The following is a 21,764-nucleotide window of genomic DNA, read 5'->3' on the forward strand; positions in this document are numbered from 1 at the left end:
TTATATCCAACTAGAATCTACCCTTTTAAATTTAAAACTTTTTTCCTTGTCCTATGGCCACAGGCCTAGGTAAAAAGTCTTTCCCCCTCTTATGAGCTGCCTTTATATATTGAAAACCTGCAATATGGTCTTCACAGAGCCTTCTCACCTCCACGCTGAGCAGCCACAACTAAGTAAGCCTTTCTTCATAGCAGAGACATTCCAGGACTTGGTTCTCTTTTTGTGGCTCTTCTCTGCATCTGCTCCACCTGGCGTATTTTCCTTTTTTTTGGGAGGTCCCAGAGATGAATACAGCACTACAGATGGAGTCTCATGACAGCTCTTTAACTGGATGACATTCCTTCCCACTGGTGTAACAACTGAACAATCCAGCTTGATGATTTATCAGTAGATTGAACACAGCACACATAACTCTTCACTTTCATTCTATCTCTGCCTGGTAGAGCAGTAGAGAAGTAAGAAGATAAGCTTCCTTCTTACTTACTTACTTCTTGTCCCATGGTTTCATCACATCTATAAAGACTTTGTTGGGATACCTTGCTGAAAGTTTTTGGAAATCCCAGTCAATTATATCCACTGTATCTCTCTCTGTCCACATGCTAATCTATCCTCTCAAAGTTTTGTGTGTTTTTTCATATATAAAGGCTGACTGTAATTTAACAGACTGCTCCTTTTGGAAGGACATAAACCACCTGTCCTTAGTTCCCCATACCAGTTCTTTCCCTGGAGGTGTTACATATGCTTGGTCCAGTGCTCCCTGGGAACTCAGAATCTCCAGCTGCAGCAGTGTACTCTGCCCTAGGAGGCAGGACCTGGAACTGAGCATGGTAACTTTCTCCCCCTGCACTCAAGTCTTCATTGTCAGTTTATGTGGATCTCTCCTCAGGCTCAGAATCTGCCATTTGATTGTCCATCTTCTTTATTGCTTCTTTTGCACACTGAACGGAAAGCCATTAGTCTAGAGAGAAAATGACAGCTACTAATGAAGTGTTTTCCTTTCACTGATGGTCTACTGCAAGCTGTCTCTTCCCTGCTCACTGTCTGCTCTGATCTCTCTTGTCATAGGTATGTGAAAGAAGCTCCTGGTGGGGGTTTTGAGTTTCTACAACAGCAGTAAGGAAAACACCATATCAAACAGCTGGTCTTTCTCAATAGGAAAGAAAAATTCCCCAAGACAGTTTCAGAAAATAGTGTGACAGAAACTCAGCTGTTGTAGACACTGACCTAATTTATAGAAACTAAAGGAATTCTCACAGAACTGTCATCAACCTCCTCCAGCAGAAATTCAGGTGATGTGATATTCTTCATGGTCTTCTAATTAAATTCAAGAAGAAAAAATAGTGGAGACTAAAGACTATCTTCTGTCAGCTTCAGAAAAAAAACATGAACTCTTTAGGTTATTAGCACTCTATAAATCACTCTCAGAGGCCAGCAAAAGGAGCATCTCACACCTGACAACTGCAAGCTGGAAAGTGCTGAGGTGCCAAAAGGGTGAATATAATATAAGATATTGTCTGGGGTACACCAGTAGGAAGAACTTGCAGGAGGCACAATCAGGAATTATTGACCTTGATTCCTCTCCATGTGATGGTGTTTTTCTATTCACATCTTAGTCACTAAGAAAGAAAGAAGGGATAGGTAGTCAGGAACTAGGTGACAAAAAGCTGCATTGTGACATAGGTACATAGAGACTATAAGATAAAACTGAACAAAACTGTACCAAAATTGGTACTAAAGGTCTAACCAATATAAAGAAGAAAGAAATGAAAAGTACTGCTCATGGTATGCACACAAACAAATCTACGGGATTTATTCTCTAGACATTAAAACAGTTAAAAACAAAAATTGAAAAGAGAAGGGAGTGATAGAGGGTTCACATTTTGTGCATCCCTCAGGTCACTTTGCTGCCTCGTGACATCCTCACTCTTCCTCTTCTATCTTCTTGCCATGAATCTCCCGGCTCTTCACTCGGAGCTTGTTGACCTGTGACTCTGCAATGTCAGCCCGCTCCTCGGCTTCCTCCAGCTCGTGCTGGATCTTGCGGAACTTGGAGAGGTTCACATTGGACAGCTCCTCCTGTGTGGGGAAAGGGAGTCAGGGCTCAGGAGCACAGGACAAGGGTTTCACTCCTGCTGCAAGACAGCCTTATGGGGCTGCAACTCTCCATCCCCCTCCCACCAGTGCTCACACATCAGCTTCACACAGAGCTCCTCATCCTCCCCTTTTCAGGATCCTACTGGGACAAACTTCACCAGGACTGTGTCACACGTGAGGAGCAATTTCACCCCTTTGATTTATCATTCCTGGAGTTACCCTCCAACTTCTTCCTGCCCAATTGTCAGTGTGACTTAGTGGCCTGCGAAGACCCTGAAGCCTTCTGCTGCTGATTACTAGTAGAGATTCAGGAACTTGTCAGTCAGTGGGTGTGGCCCCTGGATTTGTTTATTCTGGCCTCCTGTGTGAAACAGGCTGCACCACTTCCCTTAATGAACATTCCTAAGACAATTGTGACTTGGGAGTTTCCTTCATAGCCCTCTCCAGGTATTCACCCTCATTCAATGTGTGTTCTGCCCCAACGGAATGTGACCTTTGCCCATTCTCCAAGCAATACTTACAGCCTCCTCAGCTTGTCTCTTGTAGGATTTCACTTTCATTTGCAGCTTGTCCACCAGATCCTGCAGCCTCAGGACATTCTTCCTGTCTTCCTCAGACTAGAATGTTTGGCAAACAGGAAAGAGAGTCAATTCTTGATCCTGCATCACATGAGTTTAACAATTCCCCTTGGGGATGGTGTGTGTAAAATGTGCCTTGCTGTGAGAAAACCGTGTGAGAGCAGGAGCCCTCCTGCCTTACCTGGTAGGTCAGTTCCTTCACCCTCCGCTCGTACTTGCGCACGCCCTTCACGGCTTCAGCGCTGCGCTTCTGCTCAGCATCAACCTCCCCTTCCAGCTCCCGCACCTGCAAGGACAAACCCATCCCTGCAGCTTCCCTGACAATGTCTCTGCAAGGACACGCTCACTCAGGCACACCCCCAGCCCTACACACCCTGGCCTCCAGCTTCTGGATCTGCTTCTTCCCTCCCTTCAGTGCCAGCTGCTCAGCCTCTTCCAGACGGTGCTGCAGGTCCTTCACTGTCTGGTCCAGGTTCTTCTTCATCCTCTCCAGGTGGGCACTGGTGTCCTGCTCCTTCTTCAGCTCTTCTGCCATCATGGCCGCCTGATCAGAGCAAAGGGTCAAAGCCATTTTGGGACTGGACATATCTGCGGGAGACTACATTCATCATCAGCAATGCCAGGAGTGCCCAACTCACATCTGTGATGGCCTTCTTGGCCTTCTCCTCAGCATTGCGGGCTTCCTGGATGGTGTCCTCCATTTCACTCTGGATCTGGGAAATGTCCGTTTCCAGCTTCTTCTTGGTGTTGATCAGGCTGGTGTTCTGTGCAACAGGAAAGACAGGATTCCTACTGTCAGGCCAATTGCCTCCACATCAAGGCCCAAAAATGCAGGCAGAGTTTAGGAAAGTCTTTAGTGCAAGAGATTTCTATAGCACCAGAGCAGTAAACCAGATCTTGAGGGCTGGCTGGAGGGGACATATTGCAGCACACTTCTTCAAATGTTTACACAGGCATCACTTACAAGATGAATAACAATTTAATTCTTTGTTATCATTTGTGAATGGGAACAGTTTCCAGCAGAGCCTGACCTGGGTGTGGAGGAGCTGGGCACGTTCAGTGGCATCCAGAAGCTCCTGCTCAGCCAGCTTCCTCGAGCGCTCCGTCTGCTCCAGGGCTGCCCGGAGCTCCTCAACTTCAGCCTGCAGCAGGTTTGCTCTGCGCTCCACCATGGCCACCTGCTCCTTCAGGTCATCCTGTGTCCTGAGAGCATCATCCAGGTGCAGCTGAGTGTCCTGAAAGAGAGACCACAGAAATTACCAGGCATCAGTTCTGTGGCAAAAATGTCAGAGAACTAATGTCTCTTTCTGTAGCTTTCTTGAACAAACCTTCAGCACTGCCTGAGTGTTTCTCAGGTTCTTCTGTGCCTCTGCAGCCATGCGATTGGCATGGCTCAGCTGAATCTCCATCTCATTCAGGTCTCCCTCCATCTTCTTCTTCAGCCTCAGGGCTTCATTCCTGCTCCTGATCTCAGCATCCAGAGTACTCTGCATGGAGTCCACAATTCTGAGGTGGTTCCTCTTCAGCTGGTCAATCTCCTCATCTTTCTCTGCTATCTTCCTGTCAATCTCAGACTTCACTTGGTTGAGCTCAAGCTGCAGGCGCAGGATCTTCCCCTCCTCATGTTCCAGGGAAGCCTGCACAATTCAGCATGAAGAGTGTCTTACTTTCTAAGTAATCTTTTTTGCACTTCCACATGAAAGGTAGGATTGCTTCCCTGCTATCTCTCCAAAGAACTACACGAACACTCTTGGTTGGGCCATAACTGATTAGCCTTGTATGTACCTCAGCTTCCTCCAGGGAGGCTTGCAGTTCAGATTTCTCCTGCTCAATCTGCTTCTTCACTTTCTCCAGCTCATGAATTGCCTTCCCTCCTTCTGCAATCTGCTCCGTGAGGTCGGAAATCTCCTCTGTGGGAACAAAGATCAATGGCATGGTCAGGCACAGAGCAGAATGGGAAGGATTCTGTCCCACCAAGGTGACAGGCCCCTCTGCAGATCTGCAGGCACAGACCCATGAACAATGGTGGTCATGGCTGATGGTGAGAAAGGCCAGTGAGGGGAGCAGAGGGCCAGGGACTTACGCTGCAAGTTCTTGTTCTCCCGCTTCATTGTTTCCAGGTGGTCCAAGGACTCCTCATAGGCATTCTTCATCTTGAACAGCTCCGTGCTCAGAGAGCGCGACTCCTTCTGCGAGGCCTCCAGCTCAGCCTGTGTTTCCTCATACTTCTGCTTCCATTCTGCCAGGATCTGAAGAGAAACGGGGTGTGAGTCGGGCTGTGACCATCACAGGGGCATGCTCTGGCCAGGAGTGCTGGTGCTGGAGGCCAAAAGACCTTGTCAAAGTTCTTCTGCTTCTTATCCAGAGCAGCACAGGCAGCATTGGATCTCTCCACATCAATCATCAGGTCCTCCACTTCATTCTGCAGCCTCTGCTTTGTCTTTTCCAGGGAGGCACATTTGGCATTGACAGCCTCAACATGTTCCTCTGCATCCTGCAGACGCTGGGCCAGCTTCTTCCTGGGAGGAGAGAAGCACAGTGCCACGTTAGAGCTTGGAAAGGAGTCAGTTCTACAACCTCATAAGAGGGCAGTTTGTCACATTGAGAATTTTGAGCCAAGAACTTTTCACAGATACAAAAGGATCTATTCTTTGCTGTGTCCAGTCACCTATGGAGGATTAAGCCTGTCTTAGCATTTCTAAAGCCTGTTTTCTCTTTCAATATACACTTTTTTTTCTTCCTCCCTCGCTCCTTTTTGTTAACAAAGACAGTATATTGTTGCCTTCGTCTCACTCTTGTCTGAACCCACTCTCAGAGATTCCAATTTCCTTTGACCAGTTTCCATCTTTTCCCATCATTTTTCATCCTGCTTCCCCACATACTTGGCCTCCTCGAGCTCCTCCGTGCGCTGAATGGCGTCTGTCTCGTATTTGGTTCTCCACTGAGCCACCTCGCTGTTGGCCTTGGACATGGCTCTCTGCAGCTCCCCCTTGGCCTCCTGCTCCTCCTCATATTGTTCCCGGAGCAAGTCACAGTCGTGGCGAGCGGACTGCAGGGCGTGGGCCAGGGCGTTCTTGGCCTGTGGGGACATTGGTTTAGGTAACCTGAATACTTATCTTGAAATGTCTCCTGACTGTGTAACTTGACAGTTAAAATGGAATGAAACTCTAACTGGGCAAATGCAGGGCTTGGAGCTGAGGAAGCCCTCATGGACACATTTGGGAGCATCATGACGCATTAGTGACACCTCCTCTTGGGACCGTAATCTGCTGTTTGTGTAAACGTGTGGCTGAATGGTGTCTTGGAGAGAATCATCAGAACCTCCTGGAAGAATCTCATGTGGATGACTTCTTCCAGCACATTAAGCATCCTGCTTCCTTCCTCTCTAGTTGAAGAGTGGAGGATTGTGCATTAGAGCTGTTCCCTCCAACCCTACGTGTGTTTGGGGATAGAACTCTGAAGCAGTCAAGTGTCAGACAGGATTTTCCAGATGCTTTTGGGGTGATAGAGGCTGTGTACAGTAGGGTACATCCCGACCTTGATTTCTTCCTCTAGATGTCTCTTGAGTTCCTCAATCTGTTGGGTAAATCCTTGCTTGCCCCTAGACAGCTGAGAAATCAGAGCATCTTTCTCCTCCACCTGGCGGGAATATTCACCTACAAAAGGGAAAGGGAAAAAAGGATGCACTCTGTTCCTCTTATGACACCTTCTGCCAGTAAAGCCACATAACCAGGAATGGCCTGGAGAGCTTATACCAGCTGCTACCTTGCACCCTCTTTCATGCTCAGGGCATGCAGGTCCTGCCATTGAACTTCAGGGATGAGGATGTCTCACCTGACTCTGTCTGCAGACGAGCTCTTTGAGTATTGAGGTCATTGATCATGCGCTGATTCTGCTCATCTTTTGTTTTAAGCTCACTCAGCTGATCTTCCAGTGTGCGGCACATCTTCTCCAGGTTGGCCTAGAGAGGAAACACAGGAAGGGAAAAGAGATGATGCTCTGCACTCCGCCTTATTGTCACAGTGGGGATTTTGTTTCTGGGAATGTGTCTGGAAGTGGCAGCTTTTGTGCCCCACTTTGTCCCTGTGAGCATTTTCTCCTGCAGTTCCATACCTTGGCTTTGGAGACAGACTCCATGTTGCTGGCCAAGTCATCAATCTCCATCTTCAGCTCACTCTTCTCCTTCTCCAGCTTCTGCTTCACACGTTGCAGGTTGTCGATCTGCTCCCCCAGCTCAGCGGTGCTGTCCGCGTGCTTCTTGCGCAGGGCGGCAGCCGTGGCTTCGTGCTGCAGCGTGGCCTCTTCCAGGTCCCGCCGCATCTTCTGGAACTCTGCCTCACGCTTCTTGTTCATCTCCACCTGAGCTGCTGTGGCCCCTCCTGCTTCCTCCAGGCGCTCGCTGATCTCCTCCAGCTCCCTGGACAGGTCAGCCCGATGCTTCTCTGCTTTAGCACGAGAGGTTCGCTCTGCCTCAATTTCCTCCTCCAGCTCCTCAATGCGGGCCTGCAGAACAGGAGGGACCCTTCACACCCGTGCCCTCCTCCTGCCTGAGCTGAGCCTGAGCAAGGGAGGGGAAGGAACAGAGACTTGCCTGCAGCTCCTTGATTTTCTTCTGAAATTGCATGCCCAAGGCTTGTTCATCCTCAATCTTGCTCTGGATCTGGCTGATTTCAAAGTCTTTCCTTTGGGCCAAGTGAACCGTGTTAGAGCTCAAAGGAAGAAGACAAGTGGTCCAGCCCAGTACTCAGGAGCCCCAGAGCCACACTTACTTCTTCAGTTTCTCATCCAGCTGCTGCTTATCATTCTCCAAATCCATGATGCTGTCCTGGGCCAGCTTCAGGTCTCCTTCCAGTTTCCTCTTTGCTCTCTCCAGGTCCATGCGCAGTTTCTTCTCTTGCTCCAGGGACCCTTCCAGCTGAACACAACAAGACCTTCAGTGCTCTACCAGCCAGCTCAGGCTCCATACCTGTCCTGTTCCTGCTCTGTGTCTGTGTGCTTACATCATCCACTTGCTGTTCCAGCTTGGTCTTGGCTTTGGTCAGAGTATTGACTTTGTCCTCCTCTACCTGCAGGTCATCCAGGGTCTGCTGATGGGCCTCTTGGAGGGCTTTCTTCTCTTTGGTCAGCTTGGCGATGGTCTCATCCAGGCCTGCCATCTCCTCAGTCAGGTTTTTCACCTAGAAATAAGAGCAATTTTCTAGGTTCTGTGGAAAGCAGACCAGATGATTTTGTGATATTTTTCCTCTGCTTTTCTTAGCCAGAAGTAGTGCTTTGCCTCACATTTCTTATGTAAGACCCATTTCATGTTTAAAAGGCACCATGTCCTTAGGTTGTTCTTTTGCTCCTAGAAACACTGCCTTTTTGAGCAGCTGTGTGACCCCCTGTGCTTTACCTTGTTTTCTGTGGCGTGTTTTTCCTTCTCCACCTTGGCCAGTGTTAGCTCAAGGTCATCAATATCTTTCTTCAGCTCTGAACATTCATCCTCCAGTTTCCTCTTCTTGGCTGTCAGCTCAGCATTAATTTCCTCTTCATCCTCTGCTCTTTCAGTCACCTCCTTAATTTTGGCTTCCAGCTGTATTTTGGTTTTGATGAGCTGGTCACACCGTTCCTCAGCATCAGCCAAGCTGTCTGCTTCCTGGTGGGGAAGACAGAGTTTTGTGGGTTCTAATGTTTTGAACTATCTCTGCTTTCTTTCTCGTTTATCACTGGGTAGCAGCTGAACCTCATCTTCAGTTTCAGCAATAAATGCATTTTGGGTGTTGTCTACTGGGAAATCTTGCCATTTGGAATCAATATTAATTCCAATGTTTTTGTGTCCCCTAAATATGTCTCCCAGGGTGACTAGCTATGAGAATGCCTCATGCAACCAGAAGCTGAATGGAACAGGGGTTACTTCAATTTCTAGCTTCAGCAGGAACAAAGGGTTGGAGTATATTTCTCATGGAAAAATGTGCAATACCTTCTTCTGTTTAATTGACTAACTTCCTAGTATTTGAGCAATTGAAGATTTATGAGAATACATCACTGGAAAAATATTTGTTTCCTTTGGTGAAACTGCATTTTCCTTATTGAATTTGGAGGAAAAGTGTGTCCTTCCCACATTTGTCTTTACTGTGTTAGACAAAAGCACTGCTTTGAAAGTTGAGATATTTCCCTTCCAGCTTCAAGTTCTCAGCTGTTCAATACACATTGGCTGGTATCATTCTTTTTCCAGGGAAAAATGAACAGTGGTACTCACTGCCTGTACTTGGAGCTGCAGGTCATTTTTCTCCTGCACCAAGGCCACCATCTTCTCCTCCAACTCCTTCCGCTTTGCCTCAGACTTTGCAAGCTCTTCCTTGGTTTTCTCAAACTCTTGTTTCATGTTGGCCATTTCCTTCTCAGACTCTGCACTCTTCAGCAAGGGCTTGATCTTGAAGAACAGCTTCATCCATGGCCAGTGTTTGACATTCATGAATGAACGAACGTTGTACTGTATGCAGAAGATGGACTCTCTGAAAACAAGTCCACATGGTTATTAAATATCCTGTGTTTGGTGAATTTTGACTCAATTAGCCAACTACCCTTAGAACACAACAAATGAGTGAGAAGTATCTACCTCCTTTCCACCATTCTCTGGTACTCCACTCTAGACAGGAAGCCTCTGCACCTGGCTTGTATCATGGTCATGATCTGTGCCAGTTTCTCATCTCTCATCTCCTCCAGGACACCTATCAGTCCAGCTTTGAAGAACACCTTGAAGAAGGCAAGATTGTAGTACATCAGTGCTGCGTAGTGCATTACTGGGGCACACTGTATTTAAATAAAGAACTTCATTCTACCTTGGTGTGACCAAATCTGTACTGGGTATGGTCAACATCAATGGACCCAAGGAGCTTCTCTGAAGCCTTCTTGTTGTCCATGAACTGTCCCTCTGGGATAGCACTGGCATTAAGTACTCTGTATCTGGAGGAGAAAGCAAAACATGAAGAAATGAACAGTTATGAAACCATCACAGTGATTGAACTTCACAGCCTACTCAGCAAGAGCTGAATAATATCATGTATTAGAGACTGCATTCTTTCAAGATAGTACAAGCCTTCAAAGACACTGCAAGAGAGTGTGAGAACTTTTCATGCCATTAAACAGAGACCAAGTGAATCCTCACAATCAGCATAAAATAATTCATCAATTCGGAGCAAAACATGACAATGTAAAATGTAAAGATCGTTAAGATGATCAGGCTCTTCAGCTTGGTCTGAATGTTCAGAGAGATGCAGAGCTCTCACCTCTGTTTGAAGTCAGCATAGAGGACTCTGCTGGGGAACCCTTTCCTGCAAATCCTGATCCCTTCCAGCACGCCGTTACAGCGCAGCTGGTGCAGCACCAGCTCGTGCTCCATGGCACCTGACAAAGATCACCGTTAGTGACTACCCTGCTGTTTGACATTCCGGAGAAGAGCTTCTGCTGCTCCAGCTTTCCTCCTCTTGGCTTGCCTTACCAGGTGTTTTAGTTTCATTTGGGATGATGCACCGTACAAAATGGGGGTGAGTGCTTCTCAAGTTGGCCATCAGCTTGTTCAAATTCTCCTGTGAGATTACAAGGAAAAGTTCAGGTTTAATATAGTAAGAACCCCATGCTTATCTATGATGTGCATATAAAAAACTTAGCCCTTCTGCATCTTGAATTACAGGAAATGCGTGATTATCTTGGTGTACAAAAGTGAAGCAGTGTCTTAGTGAATTACAGGGCTGTCCGAATGCAACTTCACTGACCTGCTATGTTATTTCAGTGGGCATTTAAATGACGACATAAATTCTGTTCTTACCCTGAAAAGAGCTGAGACAGTCTGGAAAGAAGAACCCTTCTTCTTGCCTCCCTTCTTGCCACCACCACCACCAGCATCTGAAAATAAAAAAAAAATAAAAAAAAAGTTTAATAATACGGACAATATATATTGGTTATTACAGAATGCAAAGCCACTTTATATTTCTAGTCTTTGCTGCTTTAATTCTGAGGAAAATTTGTCCCACATTAAAAATACAATTTTCATAAAACTGACCTGCATCAGCTCCGCCATAGTTGGCAAAGAGTAAAGCCAGGGTCTTCACAGATGATTTCTGGTACAGCCCAATGACAGTTTCATTCAGAGGGTCCTTGTTCTTCTCCAGCCAGCCAGTGATGTTGTAGTCCACTGTGCCAGCGTAGTGCACCAGGGAGAAGTGGGCTTCAGCCTTGCCTTTGGCAGGCTTGGGCTTCTGGAAGTTGTTGGACTTGCCCAGGTGCTGGTCATAGAGCTTGTTCTTGAAAGAGGTGTCAGTTGCCTTGGGGAACATGCACTCCTCTTCCAGGATGGAGAAGATGCCCATGGGCTGGGAGAAGTCACAAGTAACAAGGAAAGATTTGAATGGAAATGTTCAATATTACTATGGATGGGGCGTTCACCTGCCTGGTCTAGAGGAAGAAGTCCTCCCACCATGATCAGGGATTGGAACAAAATGTTCTTTATGGTCCCATCCCACCCAAACCCTTCTGTCATTCTATGACACTGACAAGAAGCCTGTGCTATGAACATCAAAGGTTGGTTGTGCTGTTGGCAGCACCTCAGCCTGGATGAAAGCCTAGGTTCACCAGGAGTTGTTCTCAATCAAGGGGTTTATTTCTGCTGTCCCTTGCCTCCCTGCAGCCTGTCTTCATGGAACTGGTAGGAAGGACTGTCCAGTTCACATGAGAATTAGTGAAGAACTGGGAGAGCAATGGTAAAGAGAAAAATAATGGGGAGAACAAGGGGCTCCATAATTTGTGGAGATCAGGTGATAGGAGATTTATTTCTCAGATTTTTCTGTAGACTTTGGATTTGAGCCTTTGGAGAAGGAAGAAAAGGAGACTGAATCAGGTTTGGTTTTAGAAGTCTGTTGGTGGAAGTCCAGGCTACTTTGCCATGTTTGAAGACCCGATGATTCAGACTGATCACACACATGTGCATTTCTCCATTTCTCTTCCCCAGGCTAAACTAAAATTCAGTGCAAAATATTTTCCTTAACTGATGCTACATGTCTGGCTGTGGATTCTTTCTGAGCTGACTGTGCCTCAGAATATTCACAGAATCCCAACAGCCATTTTATACTTGCATGGGAAAGGTACCTTCTCAATGAGCTCAATGCAGGCAGCCAGGTCCATGCCAAAGTCAATGAACTCCCATTCAATCCCCTCCTTCTTGTACTCCTCCTGCTCCAGCACGAACATGTGGTGGTTGAAGAACTGTTGCAGTTTCTCATTGGTGAAGTTGATGCACAACTGCTCAAAGCTGTTAAACTGCCCAAAGCAAGGAAAGGTGCACAGGTTCTCAAGGCGTGCCAAAACCCACAGGCATTTCCTGCCACTCCCCAAAGGCTGTTTGAAGTTGAGACACCCGTCCCAACCCTACTGTACCAGCATGTGTTTCCTTAGCAGGCCTTCTACTCTAACCTTCACTCTCCTTGAAGGACATTTTAATTATTACTTTACAAGTCAAGCCAAAAGTTACAATTCTTTTTCACTGTGCTACTCAACTGCAAATCTTTGGTAAGCCCAAGAGCTCCATGGTGTCAGCTCTCTGACCTCCTGGACAGTAGAAACTTCCTCAGTGTCCCACCCAAGAATTTCTCAGGCCTCAGATCAAGAATCTGAACGTTTCTGTGTTCTGACACACAAGTCCTTGCATCATCACTGCATTCACAGCACAGGAAACGCTGTGTGAACTTGCCCAGACCACTACCTTTACAAGAGCATCCACCCCTTTGGCCCGTAGCTGTGTGAGCCTTAGTCCTCTATGTGCGTCTGAGTCCTCATGACCCCTCCTTGCCCATCACTTAATTGTGCTGTCAAATCCTTGCTCCTTACATCAAAGATCTCAAAGCCAGCAATGTCCAGGACACCAATGAAGTACTGCCTGGGCTGCTTTGTGTCCAGCTGTTGGTTGATGCGAACAACCATCCACAGGAACATCTTCTCAAACATTGCCTTTGCCAGGGCACCCACTGAATTGTTCACCTAGAGCGGAGGAGACAGGACTGCAGTTACCTCTGAGGGACAAAGAGAAATGCCCATGTAGTCCTTCCAGCTGCGTATTTACAAGTGTCAGTTGTTACCTGTGTCACGTTTTGACCTTTGGTCACATATTCATTCCCAACCTTGACTCGGGGGTAACACAAGGCCTTGAGAAATTCAGCTGAGTTTAGGCCCGTTAGGTAGGCAGCCTTGTCAGCCACTAGAGGTGTGGAAAGAGAGAGAAAAGCATTCATTTATGGACAATCTCTAGAATCCAGGTGATGTGAACAACTCTGCTCTTCATGTTCTAGGAATGGAAGAACATTTCTCTCATCTCACACAGAAGGCCTGTGAAGGAATGCAAATTCTGGCCACTACTGATGGTCTTCTTTGAAAGAAAGAACAAGTATGGCTTAGATAGGAAGAGCTTAAACCTGGAATTTCCCAGAAGAACAACAACAGCCTCTAGCAAGACATAAGGCAAGGCACATTCTCTTTCTGTGGGAAGCAGATTTCTGGGAAGCACAGCTTGCAGGCGTTATTTCACCAAAATCACAATTGCCCATCAGGGTGTCCTAGTGCTTGGAGGTTTTCAAGAGACGTATTTCAAGAGAGATATCCTGTGTTGAAATTGAAGTTCCTGCCTTCAGGCAGCATGTTTTTGGGGAGGCACCATTGGATAGAATAATGGAACTTTCTATGACTTGGAAAGCACCTCTGCAGTTAGAGGGATCATGGGAAAATTTGGATTCTCAATGTTTTAAGTGGAAACGCAGGCAATTGCAGTGTGCCTCTGGAGGCTAACATATGGCTTCTGGAGGCAGAGAAGGGCTTGGCACAAACCAGCCCCTGAATCTGCTGGTACCTTCAGTGCCATCAGGCTCTGCCTGCTCCTCTCGTTGTTTCTGCTTGAACTTCAGGTTCCCGTAGTGCATGACAGCCCCTGTCAGCTTGTAGATGGCTGTTTTCTCATCTGCAGTGAAGCCCAGGATGTCAATGGCACTCTGCAGTCAAAATAATGAATTCAAAATATGTCCTTAGCAGATCAGAGATGTCACCCTTGAGACATGCCCAGGAGATACCCCGTTGCTGTGTTACTCACATCTGTAGCCATCAGCTCCTCCTGGTCATCAATGCTGGGGACAGTGACCTCCCCTTGACTCACATAGTGGAAATCATAAGGGTTGGTGGTAATGAGGAGCATGTCTGAAAGCAGGAAGAGGCAAGGCATAGGCTTACTTTTGCCAATCAGATGAGAGAGGGAACAGCTCCTCAGTGATCAGCCCCAAAAAGCCATAATGCTGCTTCCTACCAATTAGCTCTGGCTTCTTGTTGGACATGATCTGATAAAAGATGTGGTAGCTCCTTTCCGCCTTGAGCTGGAAAGTGACTCTGGACTTCTCCAGCAGATCTGCCCAGGGAGGTAGAAAGAGTTAGGCACTTGTGGGAATGGACATGGAGATGGGAATTGGGGAAGGGATGGGAGCAGTCCAGGACAATGTCTTACAAGTTTCAATGTCAGCAGAAGCCAGTTTGCCTGTGGCCCCAAAGTGGATTCTGATGAATTTGCCCTGTTAAGCAAAAGCAGCAGCAGATCAGGCTGGATGTGTTCTGCTGGCATCTCCTTTGCATGAAGAACTGCTCAGGCATCGTGTGTTGCCATCAGGGGGAGAGATGTTATGCAAGGCAAGAACTCACAAAGCGTGAGGAGTTGTCGTTCCTCACGGTCTTGGCGTTTCCAAAGGCCTCCAGCAGTGGGTTGGCGCTGATGATTTGATCCTCAAGCGTCCCCTGCAGAGACATAAGAATTCAGTCACTGTCTTTAGCTGACAGGGCAATGACAGACCATTCAGTCTGTTCATCCTCACTCACCTGCATTTTGCCTGATGACTTGTCCTCCTTCTTCTTCTCTCCACTGGCTGCAATTGTTGCAAAGTACTGGATGACACGCTTTGTGTTCACAGTCTTCCCAGCACCGGATTCTCCGCTGCCCAAGCCAAGAGAGAAGCAGAGGGTGCGTGGTCAGGCAGGAGGTCCCCTGGCACCGGGCAGCCCCGCAGGGACCCACACAGGGGGTGTACGTACGTGATCAGGATGGACTGGTTCTCCCGATCTGTGAACGAGGCAGAAAAGAAGAGATTATTATAAATGCACTGGCAATAGGCAGCTAATTTCTTTCATAAACCCTCATGCCTTCATTCATTTTGAATATCAGCTGCAGGTGGGAAGCTGATATCTCAACCCCCCCCCAATTGTTTCTTTTGTTGCATACATGCACTTCTTTTTCTGGATAGCTCCTTCATGTCACACTGTTCATTTTGTTTATGAAAATGATTCCAAGTAAGGATCAGTTTTGTAGAGTTACTGATTAAATGATCTGTCAGTACGCTGAATTGTACTGGAGCATGTGCTTCTCATAAACTTCATTTCATAGGAACAACCACTCCTGATCAGGCCACAACACCCTCTAAATGGTTCTTATGTTGGTGTCCATTTGATTGTTCATTAAATAAAATTACAGAAATATCACAAACATGTAGTAACCTTTATCAGCATAGTCTACTCTATAATATTGAAATTTTGGTACTTCCAGAGCTAGAATGAATGTATCTCTTTTCAATAGCTTGAGCTGAGTTTGTTTCCCACAATTTTGTCTGTTTTCTTTCTTAACCCATGCTACTACTTTTTGTGTTCAATTGTTATGCTCCTTTTTTTAACCACATAATGATGAAGGAAAAAATATGATCCTGGTGTTGAGCTTGTTTCATTATATAGTCTGTCTTTTCTATTCATCTTCTCTTTGCCATGCATAATTTTATAAAGTAATAAAAACCTTCTTTCTAGAGTTACCAACACAGCCTGTCCTACCTTTGGGAAACCTTTTTATCTTCCTCTTGACCTGTTCCACTTTACTATATTCTTTAGTGAAAAAGGAAGCCTGAAAATGCATATGGCAGACCAGGTGCAGATACCCCTTGCATATAGTAATGCTTTCTGTTTTGGTCTCTATTTCTTGCTCAGTGATATCCAGGTTTCAGCTTTTTATTTTCCAGATTTATAATCCTTTAGACAAAATTTTGAAACAGTATTAGAAGATACTTATAAAAGTTTTTGGCAATGAGGGTTTTTTCCCCCAGTGGCATTTGTTTTACACTCCTGTTTGCAAAAAATTCTTGAAACTTCACTGAATAAGAACTTAAGTCCCCCTGAAATTCTTTATTATTATACTTAATTTTTGCTGACCTTAAGAACTTTGTCAAATCAGAAATATTTTAATCACTTTCAGATTATTTTAAAAAATGTGAACAGTTGAAGACCCAGAACAAGCCCTTTTAAAGCCCTTTGAGTCTGTGCCATTCAGACAGTATTCAATCCAGCTCACCATACACTTGTCCAGCCCTCACTCTCTAAGTTTGCCTATGAGGATATCATGAGAAACAGCATCAAAATCCTTGCTGAAATCCAGGTAGACAAGATCCAGTGCTCTCCTCTCATGTCTCCATGCAATTGCCCCATTGTAGAAAGAAATCAGGTTGGTTAAGCATAATTTCCCTTTTGTTAATCCATGCTGACTACTCTTAATCAACCTCTTGTGTTTTGCATTCTTAGAGATAGCCTAGGATTAGCCATTCCAATGCTCATGTGAGGCCTGTAGTTCCTTGGATCTTCTTTTTTGCCCTTTTTGAAGACATGATATTTGCTTTCTTCTAGTCCTCACACACATCTCCTGACTTCCATGCTCATTCCAAGGTGAATGAGAGAGGCCAAGATATGATGTCCTCCATTTCCCTCAGCACTTGCAGGTGCATCACATTAGGATGAACTTGTGGATATCAGGTTAGACTAAATGATCTCTAACATGATCCTCTCCAACCAAAGGGAAGTCTTCATTATTTCCAATGACAAGAGACCATGCACCCTCACAACACCATTAAGTTGAACTACTTTGCCTTGAAAAGACGTTTTCTCCTTTGAGAGTGTTTACAGATAAGTGATTTAAAGAAAACCAAGTAACTCACCAGTCAGCATGAACTGATAGGCGTTGTCAGAGATGGAGAAGATGTGTGGAGGGGCCTCCTGGCGCTTCTTGCCTCGGTAGGCCAACACTACCTCGGGGTTGTACACCGGCAGCCACTTGTAGGGGTTGACAGTGACGCAGAAGAGACCCGAGTAGGTCTGTGAGGAAGGGACACAGCACGTTGGCTTCCCCTGAGCCTGGCCCAGCAGTTGCTGAGGCTGCCCAAAGGAAGCTGCTGCTGCCACTTACGTAGATCATCCAGGCTGCGTAACGCTCTTTGAGGTTGTACAGCACGGCGGGTTCGTGGAGGTGGGTCATCATGGCCATGTCCTCGATTTTGTCATACTTGGGAGGGTTCATGGAGAAGATTTGATCTTCCTTCACCGTCAGGGTCTGCCAAGGAAACAAAAGATCCTCATATATCAGCTAAGAACTCAGTGAGGGAAGCAAATGTTGTCCTTCAGCCTTGTTTTTGACTCACCTCTCCCCCTTCAGTCTTGACAGTGACTTTCCCTGATTCCCTGCTTTCAATTTTGCCTTTCACAAAGGATTCTTTGGGATGAACCACGAAGACAGATGTCTTGGCATCAAAAGGTTTGTTCTGGGCCTCAATTCTCTCCTTTTCCGATTTTCGGAGGTAAGGAGCTGCCTCCCCAAAACAAGCTAACTCAGCATCTGCAGAGGCCATGTCTGCACTTTACTTAAGGCACATCAGCAAAGAACCCTGTGGGAGAAAAGAAATTTAACATGAATAGATCATTAATGTAGCTTACTTGCAAGAACAGCTTTTCTAATTAGAAAATTTAAAATTGAACACTTAGTAGAATTGTTAAAACTACCAAAGTTGCCTTCTTTGTGTTAACGATTTAAACCCATGAGAGAAAGATATTGTTTCATCCTTAAATAATATATAATAACCTTGTAAAAATTTCTTTTATTTGTATCTTATGGTACTGTACAGATTTTACTTTGGCTTTTTGGATTGTAGTGTCATATTTGAGAATATGAAGTATGCTAAAGAAACATTTTTATTCTACCATAAAATTAAGAAAACCAAAAAAATAGAATAGATAATATAGCCTTAAAAGAAGATGGAAAAACTTAGCTGGAAACCAGTTTCAAAGGAAAAAAAATATATGCATAATATGCAATAATAGGGATACCTAATAGCTAGATCCACTGCACTTACCTTGAAACTTTTCTAGTAGACGGGGCAGAGCACAGCAAAGACACTTTTATAGAGTCTGTTTGGCAGATGCTCTGGATTCTTCCCCTTTCTTCGGTCAGAACATTTTTTGGCAAACATTCTTTGGCAAGGCATTGTCTGGCAAACTGAACTAAGGGCAAAATTGTCATTTGATTTAATCAGATATATTTAGAAATGTTTTGTATCTTACCAATGCTGTGAATGTATTGACTATAAATAATTTGTCTAGAGACATAAGGACAGCAGTTCAGTTAGTCGAGGCACTTGGAAAATTTGGATGTAGGACCAGTGAAGTATACTGCTGCATTTCCAATGGTTTCCTCATGTACTCAAGGCAGATTTTTATTGCATGAACGTGGTGTTACTCCGATACATCCTCAGTCCAGCATTTCCATCACATCACAAATATCACTGTCACTGGAGCTCCTTTAAATGTGCTCTTTTCCTGGTCACTGGCATTTTGATTGTGAAAAGAGTTCAGTGGGTAAAGCCCAGTGAAGAGCAGAGGGGCAAGGTCAGTAAATGTGATCCAAGGAGATATCCAACATCAAGCACTGGTGCAGGCATGGAAACCTTGTTCCAAGGAGGAGCATGCAACTTTCTGGAGTTCTAAATCAGAGCTCAGCCCTGGGCTCCCTGTGCAGGGTAGGGGGAAACTGGTGGAAACACCCTCTGCCCTGAACAGGAGGAGTTCAGAAACAACTTGTGTAAAACAGTGACTGCAGGGGGGCATCAGAAGTCCTGAGTCTGCGCAGTCTCTGACTTCCACAGGCACAGAACTTAGAGGACAAATCACAGAATGGTTTGGGCTGGAAGGAGCCTTAAAAGAATCATCTAGTACAACACCACTGCTGTGGGCAGGAATATCTTTGACTAGATCAGGTTGCTCAAAGCCCCACTCAATCTCAGCTTGCACACTTCCAACAATTCCAGGGACATTCCCTTATTCTGGGGCCTGAGTCTCACTGGCCTCTTCTTAAAAAGTGTCACTCTGATATCCAACCAGAATCTATCTTCTGTCCAGTATGTTGACTGTAACAGATGGCTTGGTGTCCTTGTTCAGCAAGTCCTCCAAACTTGCTGACAGTGCCCTGAATCCCACTGTCCATGTTCTTGACAAATGTGTTAAATAATGCTGGATTCAAAACAACTCACCAGGGACACAACTTGTTACTGGTCTCCACCTGAAATTCAAGCCACAGCTGAAATTGACAACTCTTTGTGTTTGATCATCCAGCCAATGTACCATAGCATATTTTCCAGAAGGATCTGCTCCGTGATCTTGCCATGCAGAGAGGTGAAGCTGACCAGCCTGTAGTTTCCTGGATCTTTCTTTTGCCCCTTTTTAAAAATAGGGGTTTTTCAGTGAGTGGAACTTCATCAGACAGCCATGACTTGGCATGTGTGATGGATAGTGGCTTAGCCACTTCATCTGCCAGTTCCCTCAGGATCCAGGGATGCATCTCATCAGGGGAACTCCCACATCTCTCGTTCCTTTACTATTCCTTCCAAATATTTTATAGCTGTCAGTCACAGCACATGTCAATCACGCAGTCCATCCCAACAAGTTTCTATGGTAGCAATCAGGCTATAGTGCCTGTCTGGGCTGTAACTACCAGCTCCTTCTGTCTGTTTGCCACAGTGCTGCTCTGAGAGAGAAGCACTTCATCTGGGCTATCAACCACAAGCCCTTGTTAGAGGAGTTTGCCCTAACTCCCTTAAGGCAATCCACAGGTTTGGTCATAAATTCATTCCCAGCTTTGACTCAAGGAGAGCATAGGGTCAAAGCAGGTCTGCTGAGTACAGACCCATCAGGTATGCTGCCTTGTCAGCAACTGAAACACAAGCAAAACAAAGAAAGAATTGATCATTGGACAACGACTGGAGTTTGGGGTGGGTGTGGGTGTAAAATGCCATTAATGACAAAAATTCTTGATTGTAAACCTTTTAATCTAGTGTCACAACAAACATTGAATACAGAAAAGCTACAAAAGTCAATGTTGGTATTTTTCTGAACATGGTTATCAGTAAGAAAACTTTCCTTGGATATTTTAACTAAATTTATAAACCAAATTACTTATTTTAATAATTTTCACTTTAAAAATTCATTAAAATGACTTCTTAGTCATGATATAAGAAAGCTCATATTCCAAGGGCCATGGTCTGTACTGCCATTAGGAGGAGTCTATATATGACAGAGCCAACTGTAGAGCCTATGAAACTAGAGAGACTTTGTCTCCTCGTCAAAACCCTACATATCAAATGGTAAAATGCATGAAATTATCCCATCAAAAAGCAAGAGAGGCCAGAGGTCAGGCAATCAGTTTCATGTATACTAAGGGAAATATTTCATTTTCACATTTTGAACTCATAGTTTTTCTCCTGTCTGAAAGAAAAAAAAAAAAAAAGTATTTCTCAAAACTGATTTCTTTGTTAAAGTTGCTAAGGATTTTCTGTGCCATCTGGCAAAAACCTGCAACCCATTTTAACTAAATCCAAGGTAATTTTACTGAAAATAGAAAGGCAAAAACCTATTGTAGCTCACATTCCCTCATGGACAATGTACCAACTCTTGAAATACAGCTCATGTATAGTGCACTTGAGGTGATTTCCAGAATCTTCAGATACATACTGATGGATATAAAGATATTATAATGAGAAATATAAACATATATTATATTTAAAAGATATTAAATTAAGTTTCACTGGAAGATGAGATATAAAAGACAATCTGCACATCTCTAATAATGAAAAACTAGTTGCAAATTACTGTGGTTTTTACATGTACGATATGGGCCTTCTGATTTTAACAGCTAAAAATCACAGCATCCTCATGTCTGTAAAAATAAGGAAGTGTTTTGCTTTGAGCAAAAAGATCAAGTTTATGATTTATAGAGTTCAGACAGAGAAAGTATGTAGGAACTCTTACTTGAGACAATGAAAGAAGAGTGAGGGATGTCTGATGCTTCTCTTAGGGTGACAGCTGAGGGTTCTCTCCCCTCACATTTGGAACTGCAAATCTTTACTTTTCAAGTAAAATGACAAAGCCAGTCTACTCAGCAGAGCACTTTTGGCTTTTTTTTTTTCTGTTGTGCTGTGCAGGATGTGGACCCAGCCTTGCAACAGGCAAGAGTGAGGCACATAGCAACTATTTGGCTGCTAGTCCTTAGGAAAGGGTGTACTGAAAGCTGCAGCAATGCCTTAATGCCAAAAGAAAAATTAAATAGATCCTGCCCACCACTGTCTCCCAGTTCTGCTACTGTCACTGCAGGGCTGGACTCTGCTGCAGCTGAGAGCTAAGCACAGCACACCCAGAAACAGGAGAGGGATAGTGAGTCCAGACCCTGGATACAGAATATTCTGCTCAGCAATGTGGGGTGGGCAAGGTATTGCAGTGCTGACATTTCCCATGAAGAAGAAACTGAAGCCTGCTGAAAATAGAACCATCTTGAGAAAGACATCAAGCAGCTGCCTCACTGTCTGCCAGCCCTTAGGATATGACTTCTTCTGCCTCAGACTGTGTGGTAGCAGGCACAGAGAGAGAATACTTAGCAACAAGTAAAAGTATGTACATACACAGATTTCCAGCTTATGGCCTGGCAAAACATCTCACAATTTTCAAATTTGCATTGTAAACTGGAGACTAGAGTTTATAACATTCCAGTGCGGAAGACTTTTCACAGCCTGGAAGAGTGATATTTTCTTCATTACTTTTATCTGTGTTTCAATACTTTTATCAATGAGTTCCTTCAGTGGAAGAAGCCCCATGGTCCTTGTTCTGGTGTCAGAACCTATTGCCAAAAACAAACCTAGGAAAATAGTGATCAGATCTTAATATAATTCTCATCCATTCTGTTTT

The 21,764-nt window shown here is 44.9% G+C and overlaps 1 protein-coding gene across 1 annotated transcript; it reads right to left on the reverse strand.

Annotated features, from left to right (window-relative positions):
* Nucleotides 1-1,785: 1,785 nt before the first annotated feature.
* Nucleotides 1,786-17,418, reverse strand: LOC102113400 (myosin heavy chain, skeletal muscle, adult-like). Its single transcript, XM_088065574.1, has 38 exons — nt 17,180-17,418; nt 16,948-17,091; nt 16,700-16,856; nt 14,766-14,793; nt 14,553-14,667; nt 14,379-14,471; nt 14,188-14,251; nt 13,993-14,091; nt 13,783-13,886; nt 13,546-13,684; nt 12,782-12,900; nt 12,534-12,683; nt 11,796-11,966; nt 10,714-11,023; nt 10,480-10,556; nt 10,153-10,240; nt 9,941-10,058; nt 9,494-9,617; nt 9,271-9,407; nt 8,911-9,166; nt 8,065-8,307; nt 7,673-7,849; nt 7,442-7,587; nt 7,264-7,354; nt 6,786-7,175; nt 6,507-6,633; nt 6,210-6,328; nt 5,555-5,751; nt 5,008-5,191; nt 4,756-4,921; nt 4,458-4,582; nt 4,001-4,309; nt 3,704-3,907; nt 3,311-3,436; nt 3,046-3,216; nt 2,854-2,958; nt 2,616-2,711; nt 1,786-2,076 (listed from the first exon to the last, which is right to left on the reverse strand). Exons 1-38 carry the CDS (start codon nt 17,384-17,386, stop codon nt 1,921-1,923), a joined length of 5,832 nt encoding a protein of 1,943 aa, XP_087921700.1. The 5' UTR covers nt 17,387-17,418; the 3' UTR covers nt 1,786-1,920.
* Nucleotides 17,419-21,764: the final 4,346 nt, after the last annotated feature.

Source organism: Pseudopodoces humilis, chromosome 21 (genome assembly GCF_049639895.1).
Source record: "Pseudopodoces humilis isolate 2021_Gansu_Grassland_sample_001 chromosome 21, ASM4963989v1, whole genome shotgun sequence".
In the NCBI taxonomy this organism is placed as follows: domain Eukaryota; kingdom Metazoa; phylum Chordata; class Aves; order Passeriformes; family Paridae; genus Pseudopodoces; species Pseudopodoces humilis.